Consider the following 15,298-nt stretch of genomic DNA (forward strand, 5'->3'; position numbering starts at 1 on the left):
GCTTGCCTTTTAAACTCCTGACTAAGCATATGGCTATTATCTGAAACCGCAGTCAGCTGCATGAGTAGTAACAGGATCACCATGGCGTGTGTCATCAAGAAAACACACAGTGACATTGTCTCTGAGTGCTTGTCATAGTATCAAAATACAGTGAGTATCTATGGAATAAGGCGAACATTTTAGTAAAGTGTCCCAGGATTCTTTGGGCACTATTCATGTATGTAATCCTAAAATCCACAACTTTTCAAAACAGTATATGCTATAAGTGGTTTTTTGTTTGTTGTAATTATCCGAGTCTAGAGTGTTGCTGTTGTGTGCTCAAAATAAAATCAAGATAAATGTTGTGTGTGTGTGTGTGTGTGTGTGTGTGTGTGTGTGTGTGTGTGTGTTTTCATGTTCACTTGTGTTTGAGTGCATGTGTTGTCTGTGATTGTCTGGGAGGCCAGAAGACAACCGTGGCTATCTGAAGCATGACCCTAATCAGTCTTAACCATAAAGACCTAGAGTCGGATATCAGGGTGAAAGCTGAAAGATCAGAGAAGGAGAGCAGCAGCCACTTAGAGACTTCTTACCTCTACAAAATCTCAGATCAAATAGGCGAGATCCTGTCTCTTCCTGTCATATATTCCTGTCTCCACCTCCCTAGTGCTGGAATTAAAGGTGTAATCCTCCCATGTGCTGGGATCAAAGGTTTGAGCCTCCCATGTGCTGGGATCAAAGGTTTGAGCCTCCCATGTGCTGGGATTAAAGGTATGCACCACGACCACCACCACTGGCTCTGTTTCTCTTTAGGACTGATTCATTCTCTTGTAGCCCATGGTGGCCTTGAACTCCTTATCTTCATGCTTCCTTCTCCCAAGTGCTGCGATTAAAAGTTTGCTACCACTGCCTGGCCTCTATGGTTAACTTGATCTCCAGACAAGTTTTATTTGTCAGAACACAAACAAAATATCATATAACAGCTGTCATTCTTCAGATTTCATCCATTTTGTTTCAGACAATCTCTTACTGGTTTGGAACTTGCCAAGTAAGGAAGGTTTGCTGGCCAGTAAGCCTCAGGCATCCAGCTGTTTCTGCTTCTCCAGTGTTGAGAGTCTGGGATCATGTGGGTTCACTGTGCTCAGAGTTGTTTTTGCATGGGTTCTGGAAATTTAACTCAGATCCTCAAGCTTGCAAAATAAGAACTAAGATATCTTCATAGCCATGTGTGTGTGTGTGTGTGTGTGTGTGTGTGTGTGTGTGTGTGTGTGTGTGTTCAAACGTCTTCTGGAGGTGGGGCTAGGTATGTGAACCTATAATTCCAGTATCAGGGAAGCAAGTCAGGAAGATTATGAGTTCAAGTCCAGCCTGAACTGTCTTAAGAAACCAACCAAACCAACCAACCAACCAACCAGTCAACTAACCAAACCAATCAATCAACCACCACTACCACCACCAACAAAACAATAACATAAACCCTACCTGTAGGGTGAAGCCATCTCTTACCTGTGAACTAGTGTGTTCTTGAGACCCCCCACCAGACCTCGGGCAATGGTCTTCACTCTTGGGGTGAGGATGGCCTGGGAGACATGGAAGGCCCCACGTGGGGCTCGCTCACTCAGGGTGGTCTCCAAGAAGAGGATCAGTTTTTGCACGCTTGTGGTGTTTGCCCAGGGTGCTGGAATTTTCTTTCCTGGCCACAGGAATGGGTATTGCTTGTAGAAGGGGCAGTGGTAGAAAATGAGAACCTGAAAGGTTCAGAGCAGGAAAAGGACAGCAACATTTAAAAGCTGAATATTTAAACGGAGTGGGGGGCAGTGGGGAGCAAGGTGGGGAGGGGTAGACAAATATGCTCAGAAGTGACAGAATTGTTCCTGTAAATTGAAATTTAAATAAAGCCACATCTCTGTGCAAGATTTTATGGTGCTGAATGACAGATTATAACTTCATATTGTGGAAAGTTAGAATGTTCAAGTCAAGAGTCGCATTACCTTGGGCTAGCTTTGATCCTCTCAGTAGCTGTTCATTGCTCACACCTACACCACACCTAACATCCTTTTGACTATTTAAAGCCTTTGACATGTATTCGTAGCAGACCGCCAGCTTCCAAGAGCAAAAATATACACAGACTGCGTCTGAAAGCTACAGTAGTTCTCCTGCTATAACCCGCCTACGTGTGGTACCCACCAATGTTGATGAATGCGTTGCTGTGTGGCTTTCTTTAATTTTCAGGCTAGTCAAACCTCACCTGATCATTTCCACAGTGCACATGTCCTTCCAGGCCACCTGACTCTGTGTTCCCAGCCCTTTCCTAGTTGGCTTACAAATAAACTATTTCTTATTCTCTTTGAGGTGAGAGCTGTATTTTACACAGATAGTTTTTCTCTTTTTATTAGATGTATTTATTTATTTTTACATGGCAGAGGGATGGGGTGGCAACTTTTGGGAGTTAGTTCTCACCTTCAACCAAATGGGACCTCGGAATTTAATTTAGTTCATCAGTCTTGGTGGCATGCCTTAGCCACTGAGCCATCTCATTGCCCCTATAGATTATTTTTTAAAAATAAACAAACTAGCATTTACTGAGAACTTGCTGTCTAATTCAAAGGTGGCCTCCTTTTTGGCTTTGCACATAGTATAAGCACCTTCTCACAGTGGTGTCTTAAATAATGCACAAAACAAACAAGATTATAAAGGAAATTGACATGAAATGAAGGCATTATACCTATTCAAATAGCAAATATATTTGTAGGAAATTAATGTAGAGCCTCATGATAAATGCATAAAGTTATTTTGATAAGAGTCTAATAAGCTCCATTAACTATGGGTTAGTGATGAGCATGAATGGTATTATTAAGACAATCTGCAGAGAACATGACATGGCCATATCTCTGAGGATAGTTGACAGGCAAGGCCAACCCTGCAGAAGTGGGTTACTATTGCCAGCATGCATGACTGGTGGCCACGTGGACTCAAGGTGAGTAAAAGTAAACATGTAGGTTTTTGTTGTGGTTATTTTGTTTGCTTGTTTGTTTTAATCAACCAGACACAGCCTTATTAAATTCCATCCCATGCTCCCTGGGAAGTCTCTAGATCCCGGCTGAAACCACGCATATAGTCCAGAAATCATGTTTCCTGTGCTCATGGCATTGACCCTTTGCTCTTGGAGTTTAGATAAACACTGTGAACTCATTTGTGAGTGAATAGATTTTCATTTGTGTGCACTGACTCTGATGAAATTACCCTTCCCAGGGGAGGAAACCAACGTGCCACTAAGCGTCAGGGAAGACTTTACCGAGGCCATGGCCCTCCAGTGGGGCCACTCGAGATGGTGGTAATTTTGAAAATAATTAGCAAGCTATATCCACAGCATTAATTAGTTTCTGGGAGGCAGCTGGGGGACAGAGAATTGCTCTTCTGATTGTCCCAATTGCAAGCTCTGCTGCATGGCTTTCTAGAAGAGCTATATTTTTCCCCTTAGGGGCACGGGTGAGCTCTTCCCAGAGGAATGCCCAGCTCATGTTTACACTGGACTATAATCTACAGAGTTGTCCTCCAGGCACTCAGGAGCAGGGATTCCACATGCTCATCTCATTTCCAGTGTGTTCAGGTGCTGATGAAGGCGACTTGACCTTCTGAAGGCCCAGAGGCAGAGAGTGCCAGGCAGGGGGCTGCAAAATGGGGTAATGTCTACCCTCCTGGTTCTTAATGGTTCTGAGTAATGCTGAGCACTGATGATGTCTATAGTAAACTCGAGTGTTAATGAGGTTAATCACAGGCTCACTGTAAGCAGATTGCTGGGGAGAGCCCAAGATCTCCTCCTGGCATGTAACTAGCTGGTTTGGAAGCCTGAAGCCTGGAAGGAGAGCTGCCCTGGGCAACGGGCTGGGGGTAGGGGATGGGCAGGAGGCTGGGCAGCCCTGTGACAGGCCCAGCAGGTGGTACCCAAGACACCTGCCCCTGGGCCTGCTTCTGTGCACTAGAGGACAGTAATAACTTGGCTCTGCCCCAGAAAAAAATGTGTATTCAATACAAATTACACAAAAGGAGCTTTTTGTCCTTGTCCTCCCCCCCCCCCCCGGGGGGGGGGGCTTCTTGGGCAGTCTGATCTGAGGGTTGGCTGGCAGGGGAAGAGGGTGGAGAATCTCTGCTGACAGCGGGAGGCTGGCTGGTAAACCTACGCCCAAGGCCCAGGTTACAGAACATGGGTGCAAGAACACTCACGGAGCTTGTTCAGAGCACCTCCCTCCCTGGCTCACTGAGCTGCTTTCCTGTGAAATATCTCCCCTCCAGCTCAGCAGTTTGTGTTCAGCTTTTCTCTTGAGACTAAGATGGAAAATCTCATTTCCTTTAAGAACAGTCCCTCGGGTGACCTCTTCTTAACTGTGGTGGTTGCTTTAGTGGGAGCCTCTGGGATGCAGATTCATGGCATGCTCTATTTTTCAATGTATTACAAAACCCCTTTCTTCATACCATACAGAACACCGGACACAGTCTTATCCTGCAACTGCATATTGATCATTTTGTCTATTATTATCTTGAACTGATAAATTATGTTTAGTACTTATTATTATTATTGTCTTCAGATGTGTGCATACCATGGCACACATGGGGACATCAGAATATAACTCTCAGGAGTTGGTTCTCTCCTTCCAATATGGGTTCTGGGGGTTGAACTGGGTCACTAGGTTTTCACAGCAAGTGCTTTTAACCCTGGAGCCATCCTGCTGTCCTTTGGTTTGGGATTTTTTTTTTTTTCGAGACAGGGTTTCTCTGTGTAGCTTTGCGCCTTTCCTGGATCTCGCTCTGTAGACCAGGCTGGCCTTGAACTCACAAAGATCCACCTGCCTCTGCCTCCCAAGTGCTGGGATTAAAGGTATGTGCCACCACCGCCCGGCTTGGTTTGGGATTTTTGAGACAGGTCCTGCTACATAGCCCTATCTGGCCTGGAACTATATGCTATGTAGATCGAATTTAGAAGAAGTTCTTGTCTCAGCCAAAGTGCTGGGATCACAGGTGTGTGCCACCGTGTTCAGCTTGATGGTTCTGTAGTTCACTAGAGTTATGTATTTCTTCCCTTTTCATTAAGATCATAAATACTTCCCAACTGTAGGCCAAGCCCTCTAATTCACTGTGCCCTTAAAGCCTTATCTACTAAAGTATGCAGATATAATCTGTGAGCTGTGACATAGTCACATGTGGAGTAAATGAAATGTGACTGGTAGGACCGCACTTCCTGATATTAAATTCCAGTAATAAAATACCCCGGGGGGGTATGTGCAAGGCAGCTCATTACACAATGAATATTTAAAGCCTGACCATAAGTGTGACACAGCCCCAGCATGGGGCCAATGACTAGTGGCTCCTTTTGAGTGCTCTTATTTCAGCTGTTAAAGAGATGTGACAGGAGAAGCAGGGATCGGGGGAAGACACAGAATTTAAATGGCAACATTTTCCTTTTCTCTAATACATCATTCCAATCTCTTTCTCCCATAACTAGACTATTTGTAGTGGATAATGCAGCTAAGTGTGTGCGTGTGTGTGTGTGTGTGTGTGTGTGTGTGTGTGTGTGTGTGTGTGATATATGGTATATGCACTTGTTTATGTGTAGGTCAGAGGCCAACAATCAGGGTTCAGTTCTCTATTTCTACCCTGTGTGTCCTAAGCTCAAACTCATGTTATGTTATTGGGGTTAGCAGCAAGTTCCTCTAGGTGCTGAATCCTCTTCTGTTCCCTTATTTTTTGGGACAGAGTCTCTAGGTAAATCTAAAGTGCTATTTAGCCAGACTGGCTGACCAATGACTTTCAGGGACCTGCCTGTTAATATCCGCCAATCATCCAGAATATCCTCTGTGTACCAAATTATACAATGTTAACTGACCTCATATTTAACCTTACCTGATCCCCCCATTCAAATGCCATCCCCCTTTTCTCAATGGTAATGGTCTGGGACCCTTTCAGAATAGGTTCTTAATGAAAAGAAAGTGGTTTTTGTTTCACAACATGAGAAAGCAGTTGTGAAAATCATCAAGGCCTGTGGTGAGTCCTCAGAGAGCAGCAGGAGCTATGGAATACTAGAGAGGAACCAGCCAGTGAAGGAATCCTGACCCACACCCCTTCCTCTTGGTGCTTCCTTGGCAAGTTGCTTCAATCTCTCCATTCCTCACTTTTCCCATCTGTAAAATGGGGGACAATAACAAATGCCTATCTCAGGGCTGGGGATTAAGCTCAGTGGTAGAGTGTTTGCATAGAAAGCACAAGGCCCTGGGTTTGGTCTTCAGCTTTGGGTGGGGGTGGGAGTGGGGGGGTACAAAATAGCCAATGCCTATCTCATAGTGTTGTTGAGAAGATCAAAGAAGTTAATCTTGCACACTCTGGTGTATTAATAAAACCAAGTTGGTATTTAAAGAGCTCCAGGCAAGTCTGGACTGCAACATAGTGAGACTCCATGACAAATAAACAAACAATTAAACCTGTGAGTCTGAAGAGTATTAAACTTGGTCATAGGAGACAGATGCCATAAATATTTGGAAAAAAAATCACTTATACTTGGAGCTCAAACAAATGTTTGTAAACAGATAACTGACATAATTTCAAAATACGAAGTTCTTCTTTGAGTCACATGTTTCTTTTTAAAATATTTATTTATTTGTGTGTGTGTGTGTGTGTGTGTGTGTGTGTGTGTGTGTGTGTGTGTGCCTGTGAGTATATACACGTGAGCCTTGCATACACACTGAGGCCGGGGCAGAACACCAGAGTCCTCTGTCACTCTTCACCTAACCCTTTGAGACAGAGTCTTTCCCTGAACCTGAGACTCGCATTTTCTTGGCTAAGTTGGAAGCTCACAAGCCCCAGTGACCCGCCTGAATCCCCGCTCTTGGAGCTGGAGCTCTAACCATTTGTGGAGGACATGTGGCTTCTGATGCTGGGGCTGGGATTAGAACACCTGTCCTCATTATTGCAGAGCACATGCTTTTAACTGCTCAGACATCTCTCTAGCCCCCCACAAACACTTCTTCAATAAACTTTTCTTAAGACCAGGGATGTGGCACAGTGGTAGAGCTGCTTGCCTAGCATATAGAAAGAACGGAGGTCCTTCTCCAATATTAAAAAAAAAAAAAAGACATTTTTCTTATTGTACTTAATGAGACAGGAACAACTCTGAATGAATGCATACTTTTTTTCTTGAAGAAAGTTTAAATCAGAGGCTGTCCATTCCTAAGGCTCTTGTTTGCTGCTGCCACACCTTGGTATCAGAGTGGAATGTTTCTGAGACCTATCCTTTTACTGAGTGTGTTCTTTAGGCGTGTAGGTTTGGAGGCTCATCTTCACTGAGGAAGACATGGATAGAGGGTACGAAAAGGAGAAAGAATAGTGTTCTACTGGCCAATTGGCTTATTTTAAAATTTTGCCTTGGGCTGATATTAGCCAAGCCATTAAAAATAAATTTAGATGTCTAATAGATTGCAGACAGACTTTATTCGACAGGTGTGGTGATTTGAATGAGAATGCCCGCCCCCCCCCCCCACCACCATGGGCTCATATAATTGAATATTTTGTCACCAGTTGGTGGAAACGTTTGTCACAGATCAAGAGGTTTCAGAGGGCAACAATATTAACAACTAGCCTACGGCCCCAGTTGTAGTATTTTGGCAAAGAATGTGGCTGCTTTTTGTCCTTATCCTATGAATTTTCCTGAGGCTAAATTGAAAAACAATGAACTAATTTCCTTGGCAAAGGAGATTTCAAGACAGCTTAATGCTGACTCTGTCATGTGGTTATCACACTTATACAGTAATCATGCTTATACAGGTCGGCAATGAAAAAGACCAGGTGGGGCAAAGAGAAATATAAAATATACAGTTTAAAGAGGAAAAGGAGTACCAGGAAATTTAATGTTGGAGCCAAGACTTTTGCTGAAAGAGATGAGATCTGATTGCTTTAAGAGAGAGGCCTGATCTGAAATGAAATAAAGGGAGGGGTGCCTTTAGGGCGAGACCTCACCTAGATAAGTTTTCAACTTGAAAAAAAAGGTTTTTTCTGCTCCAAAATAGCAGCAACAAACCAAAGCTGCTACAAATATGATCCCAGGGTGCCAAGTTGGTAGTTAAGCTTGGCACTGTCATCCCTGTGATTCTGGCTTTAGAGTCATGAAGGATGCAGGAGTAGGGGGTTCTGGAGACTTCCTCCATAGTGGAGAGCCACTGAAGCCAGGCCTAAGGTTGGGGAGTCCCTGAATGAAGGCCCTGAGATGTCAAAGCTGTGAAAGTGAAGCTTGGATTGTGTTAGAGACACAAAAGTGGTAGAGGTGCCAGAGTCATGGGATGTCTGCCAACGGGAGCTACATACAGGAAGTGGAACCAGCTCAAGAGAGAGAAGTGTGTTGCAAGCAGCAAAGCTGGAAGAGCAGAACCATGCACGTTCTTTGACATTGGACATGAAGCTATAGGAGTTGGAGTTTTCTCTGCTGGGTTTCAGTCTTGCTTTAGTCCGGTATTTCTTCACTATGCCTCCTTTCCTTTGTTTGAGAATGGTCATGTACATTCTGTGCCGTTACATGTTGGAAGTATATAATTTGCTTTTTGCTTTTGATTTTACAGGGGCTATAGTTAAGAGACTGCCTTAAGTCTCAGAAGAGACTTCAGACTTTTAAACAGTGTTGGGACTGTGAAAGACTATGGGGACTTTTGAATTTGGATCAAATGTATTTTGCATTATAATGTGACTACAAGTCTATGAGGACCAGGGAGTGGAATGTGGTAGTCTAAATAAGAATGACCCTCTAGGCTCACATATTTGAATTCTTGGTCCTCAGTGGGTAGGAATGTTTGGCATAGATTAGGAAGTGTAGTCTCATTGGAGGGAGTGTTCACTAAAGGTTGGCTCTGAGGTTTCAAAAGATTTGTGCGATTCCAGGGCTTTCTCTCTTTGTCTCATGATTGTGGATCAAGATGTGGGCTCTCAGCTGTTCATTTGCTTCGCTGTCATTGACTCTGACCCTCTGAATCCATAAGCCAAAGTAAATGCTTTCTTTCATCAGTTGCCTTGGTCATGGTGTTCTATCACAACAATAAAAAAGGAGCTAAGACACCCAACATGAATCCCATTTCTACCAGGCCCACTAAGTCCTTTGCAGCTATCCCAGAGTCCGGGTATGATTCTACACATGCCCAGTACTTCAACCTTTCATCTATTCTTCCAGCCCCTCAGCCTTGGGTTGAGCTATTTTACAGATGGCAGTCTACGGAAAGCAGAGTTAAGTACCTGTTCTCAGAAACACATTACTCCTCCCTCTCACCTGGCATTTCTTCTCCCACAGGCTTCGAAGTGTCATGCTTTCCACACTGCAGGCTGGGCACAGCTTGTTCCCAAAGGCCTCCTGGATCCGCAGAACCAGGCATTTGTGGTGGGCCTCATCCATGGCGTAGAAGTGGTTGAAATCCAGGAAGATGATCTCCTGAGGGTGCTGAGTGAGGAATGCATCAATCTCCATCAATCCATCCCAAACCTTGATGCCAAAGAGCCCATGGATGAAGTAGATCTCTTGGTCGGTGTCCCCCGGCTTGGAAGACACACGCAGGTCAAAGTAGCGGATGCCAGCCTCCAGCTGCTCCCGGAAGGTCAGGTTCTGAGTTACAGACCACTTCTTCATTAGCTTCTTCACCAAGGAGATCCGGGCGAGGCGTTTGACAGCTTGGGTTTGGTCAGGCCCCACTGGGGACTTTTCATCTACCCAGTAGCTGAATGAATCATGGGAGCCTGAAAAAGTAATAAAGGAAGAAGACCAGAGTTGAGACTACTCAACTGATAAGAAACAACAGTACAAATACATTATAAATAAATACTTGCAAAAACTTTCTAGCCTGCTGGGAATAAAATAAACACAAACGAAAGTAATGTTGTCTTATTAGCAGCTCGTTAAGCCTAGGGTAAGACTATAATTCTCACATATTGCTAGTGTAAGGTAAATTAATAACTGTTTAGAAAGCTATTTAGAAATATGCTTGGAAATCAGAGCTTTAAAATATTCATTGCATTTTGATCTAGTAATTTCATTTCAGGGAAGCTATTCTGGAGGAAATAAACTCAAACCTTTGGGGGAAAAAAAAAGCCAAGATGGCTGCCAGAGGCTGTCTCAATAGATGCGAACAGGAGGAGGCTTAAGTGTCTCTCCCAGAACGTTTATCTGTGTTATTCATTCCATTGAAATGTGGGCTGAGCTCAGGAATGTTGGGGCAGGCATATCAGTAAAGAATAACAACCATTCCTGATTCCATCATAATAAAAGCTTGGAAAGATTAGGACTAGAAGGAACATGTTTCCACACAGCAAAGGCTGTATACAGCAACCCACAGCCACCATTATGCCAAATGGAGAATGGCTCTTATTCAATGTAGCACCTGAAGTCTTAGCTGGAACACTATAACTAAGAAGGAAATAAAGGGGATATGAATATGAAAGGGAAAAGTCAAAACAACCTTATCTACAGATGATGCAATTTTGTTTCTAAGACACCCTAAGGGTTATACCAGAAAATTCTTAGACTGATAGTGTTTTTCTCAGCAAAATGGCAGGATATAACAATAACAGGTAATATTAATACCAATAACAAATATTCTGAGAAAGAAATGGGGAAACAATACTATTTTACAGTAGCCTCAAAACAAACAAGGAAACAGATACCCTTGAAATAAGACTGATGAAGGAAGTAAGGTATCTCACAATGAAAAATTTAAAACACTGAAAAACTGAAGAAAATACTAGACGACAAAATGACCTTTCATGCTCATGGATTGGCAAAATAATGAAATGATAGACAGCTCTCAAAGGGTGACATACAAATGGCCAATAAACATAAAAAAGTTGGGTTGGGGATTTAGCTCAGTGGTAGAGCGCTTGCCTAGCAAGCACAAGGCCCTGAGTTCAATCCTCAGCTCAAAAAAAAAAAAAAAAAAAAAAAAAACAAAACAAAAAACATAAAAAAAGTTTAAGCTCAGTAGCCATCAGAGAAATGCACATTTAAAATACATCACAATTCCATCTCATTTCAGCCTGAATGGCAGCCATTAAGAAAATAAAAACAAATGCTAGTAAGCATATAGACATAATAGAACCTTTATAGACCAATGATAGCAATGTATGGTACAGCCACTATGGAAATCAGAAAGAGGTTTCTGAAAAAATTCACAACACATCTACCATATGATCCAACCACACCACTCTTGTGTATTTACCCAAAGGTCCCTAAGTCAACACATCACAGAAACACTTGCACAGTGTTCATTATAGCACTCTACACAACAACCATCATGAAGCCAACCTAGGTGCCCAACAGCAGAGGGATAGTTAAATAGCGTGTAGTGAATATACACCATGAAACTCCCCAAGCCATAATAAAGAATGAAATTGGGGCTGGAGAGATGGCTCAGCGGTTAAGAGCACTGGCTGCTCTTCCAGAGGACCTGCGTTCAATTCCCAGCACCCACATGGCAGCTCACAACTGTCTGTAATTCCACTTCCAGGGGATCCAACACCCTTACACAGATGCACCAATGCAAATAAATAAATCATTTTTAAAAAAACAATGGAATTATATCATCTGCAGGAAAACAAATCCAACTGCAGATAATCACAGGCAGGGAATCAAGTCAGTCTCCAAAACACAAACAGCATGTTCTCTCTCATTTGTGGTTCCTAGATTTTAATTCAACACATAAAATATGCACTCAAAACATGAAAATAGAAGCAAAATGAACTGGGGAACAAAAGAGACTAACGGGGAAGGGATGAGAGAGGCAGATAAGGAGGCATGGAGCGTGTGTGTTCCACGTACAATATGTACTTGTATGAAAACGCCTGTATGGAACAGTACCGTGTGCAATGAATACACAATGGAATTCAGCAAAACAGAAAACCTCTTGTACCTTTCTCAAATATACAATGCATTATTGTTTTCTATAATCACCTCAAATATTGTGATGGAACTAGCAAAATAGGCTTACACTTCCTATCTGTTTAAAATATAGCAAATAAAATGTAAAGGAATATTTCTGTAAGTAATGTGGGCATATCTTTGACTATACAATGCTATTATATAAAAGGATGATGTACTTAATATCACACTAATTTGTGTATGACTGGAACCATAATTTTATCTTCTATAATCTGATTTCTCTTAAACACTTTAGTTTAATTTATCTCAATTTTAAAATAAAATAGCCTTAACAAATAATTGTACTCACTAGCCTGAACCAGAAGGCACCAGGACTAGGGCACAAAAACAGAACAAAACACCCACAAACATACAACGTATAAGCATGTGTGTGTGTTGGGGGTGGGGACACATTTGCCTATTTGTGCACAGAGGCCACAACCTTGAAACAGACTCTCACTGAATCTGGGGCCTAGACCGGTGAACAGCAAGCCCCAGCCATCCTCTTGCCTCTCTGGCCGCAGGCCCTCATTCTGACCCTGATAACCTTTCCCTTCACAATCACACCAGGATTCTTTTATTCATACTACTACTTCTTCATCAGCTCTCTGCTGAACTGAACTTTAGAGCAAGCATTTCATACACACACACACACACACACACACACACACACACATAACAAAATTACATGAAAGTGTTGGTCATATTATCTCCTTGTTCTGGGAACAAACCATCCTCCACTGACTTTATCCCATCATCTCAGAAGTAAGAGTGAACAAAAGAAAAACAGGTTACAAATGATGCTCTATTATTATGTAGCATCCAGAGAGTGGAAGAGATTCAGTTAAATTTTAAGAAATAGCATATTTATGACTCCTTAGGTGAACCGAATTTCACAAGTGAGAAAATTACCAGCATATTTCAGGTAAAAGAAAAGCTATTACTAATAGAAATGTGGGGCGAGTCCCCCTGGACCTTCTGCATTGCATCTTGTAGCTAATGAGGCTCACTGGGTTCTGCCTAATGCTCAGCTTCCTTTGGCTGTACAGAAACAGGGCCTTTTTATACCTCCTTATTGAGAGATTTATTGCAAACCCTTAGATATAAGGGTGAACAGCCAGTTCACTCTTCCTTCTAAATTGCATTAATGAGCCAGCTGTTTGGGACACGGTATGTAACAGAATGCAAGGCACACACTCCACCTCATTCTGGCCTGGGCACCAGGGAATAGCTGGGAGCCAAGCATGGAGGACAGGCACATCTCTTCTGCAGTGTGCTTGCTGGTGCTGAGCCCAATTTCAGCTCCATGGGGAGATGTGCTAACAACCCCCGATGCTTTGCTCGGCTGAGAACTGTGCAGAAATGTGACAGCCATGGGACCCCAGGGACCATTTCTGATTGCACAGGACACACACCATTCCCAGCCCACTCCACCGAAGAAAGAGAAGCCCACCCCACAAGAGTGAAGGTGAGCAGAGTTCCTGAGAACAGCCGTCTGTCTCCCTTGGACTCTGTCCTCCTTGCAATCTCCAAGGCCACATCAACCTCCCCAAAATCCGGTACCCCATCCCCTGCCCCCAACCTGTTGTCTGCAGGGTGTGATGTTGGTGCAGGCTGCTGAATACTCCACAGGGGTTATCTTACCCATGCCCACAGAAGTCAAAAGCAACCTTCACCCATTAAGAGTTCTTCTCAATTGTTTTGTCCTTTCTACTTATTCCCCCTCCCCACACAAAATTTTTATTAACACAGAGTGAATAAAATAACAGTGAAGGCAATGTAAAGTTCTGGTAAGTGGTTGGGTAAAGGAAAATGGATGATGGGGAGGAAAGACTTTAAATCCAGTTCCAAATTTCAAGTCCCTGTGACTGGATTAATTATCGACAGAAGTTCCAGAGTACTTTGCAGGGGATGAGGGGATGAAGGAATACTTCCTGGGGGTGACATCAACAGTACGTCAGTATGTTTTGGAAATAAGTAATTCATTGTGTGTTCAGACCACCAGGTGGAGCCTTCCCCAAGAAGCTGGATATGTAGAACTCACATGTATAATCCCAGTACCTAGGAGGCAGAGGCAGGAGGATGCCATAAATTTCACGCCACCTGGACTGCATAATGAATAGCAAGAACTTTGGTCATATGAGTCCCTCCTTTATGGTCTATACTCCCAGGACTAATTTTAGCCCTTAGAGGGGAGGTAGGTGGGGCTGGAGAGATGACTCAGTTCCCAAGAGCTCTTTCTGCTCTTGCAGAGAATCAGAGTTCAGTTCCCATATGGTGGCTCACAATCACCTGCAGCTCCAGTTCTGAGGGATCAAGCATTCTCTTCTGACCTGCATGGGCTCCTGTACACACACATATACTCCTGCAAGCTCACAGAAATATACATAAATAAAAAAAAATACGTCATTTTTAAAAGATGAGGAATTTTTCTCCAAGTTCTAGAAATTCTCTGCAATCTCTTTATTTTTATAGCTATTGTTATATTTGTTTCTTCCTATTTTTTTTTATATCAACAGCACTTTACATTACTTGTTCCTCTTGATGTATGCAAAACTCTGGAACAATATATGTGTTGGGAGCATAGCACGAAGGTCTTTGCACCCACAGAATCTCCTGAGAAACCAGGGATGTTAAACACACAGGACTGTCTTTCCAATGGGAAAGATGAAAAAAACCTGTTCTTCCATCCAGAAAGCTGAGAATTGGAAGCGTGATAAACGGCCTGGTGATCTGCATTATCTGTTGGTTCAGGCCATATTAAGCTCTTAAAACCAAGACTGGTGGTGGCTAGTAATCTAAATGACCCTGATAGCCAGAGGCTCTTCCAAGTTCCCACAACCAGGACCAGAGGTGGCTAATAGCCCAAATGACCTTTATGCTATCTGTATGACCTAGATCAGACCAGATCTTTAGGCCCTAAATCTAGTACAAGTAGCATGTCTCCAAGAACCCATCTTCTTGGAAGAAAGGTGCCCTGAGTTTGAGTTTCAATGTATTATGCTTCCCCGTTCAACAGGGATTATATTATACCAGGAAACTTTTTTTTTTCCAAATTAAACTGGGCTTAAATACATTGGGAATAAACTGCCTGTTATTACACTCCCCGAAGTCTGATCCAGGTTGACAACATCAATCTGCACTGGGTTTTCATTCTTCTCTTTGAGTAGTTTGCTTCCCTGTATGATACCTGCAGGGACCCCCTCGTATATGTAACAATACTTTGTAATGGAAAGCAGAGATTCTCAGCTTTGGACACATACACGAATCTCAGGGGTAGGGTAGAGCTTTAAAAAAACATCAGTGCCAGGATTCCACCCTAGACACACCAACTCAGAATCTCACCTATGTGGGGGTTGAAACCTCCCTCCCTAAATGATGCTGTTG

At 43.0% G+C, this 15,298-nt stretch overlaps 1 protein-coding gene across 1 annotated transcript in view; it reads right to left on the reverse strand.

The window, feature by feature from the left end:
* Positions 1-15,298, reverse strand: part of Plcxd2 (phosphatidylinositol specific phospholipase C X domain containing 2) — a 56,795-nt gene that overhangs the window by 12,587 nt on the left and 28,910 nt on the right. Inside the window, exons 2-3 of the mRNA XM_052740821.1 lie at positions 9,278-9,738; positions 1,486-1,727 (exon numbers count right to left, since the gene is read on the reverse strand). Of these exons, the coding sequence (XP_052596781.1) occupies positions 1,486-1,727; positions 9,278-9,738 (703 nt within the window). The remainder of the gene's footprint in view (positions 1-1,485; positions 1,728-9,277; positions 9,739-15,298) is intronic.

This window comes from Peromyscus californicus, unplaced genomic scaffold (assembly GCF_007827085.1).
Source record: "Peromyscus californicus insignis strain IS unplaced genomic scaffold, ASM782708v3 Scaffold_16__1_contigs__length_79575227, whole genome shotgun sequence".
Taxonomy (NCBI): Eukaryota; Metazoa; Chordata; class Mammalia; order Rodentia; family Cricetidae; genus Peromyscus; species Peromyscus californicus.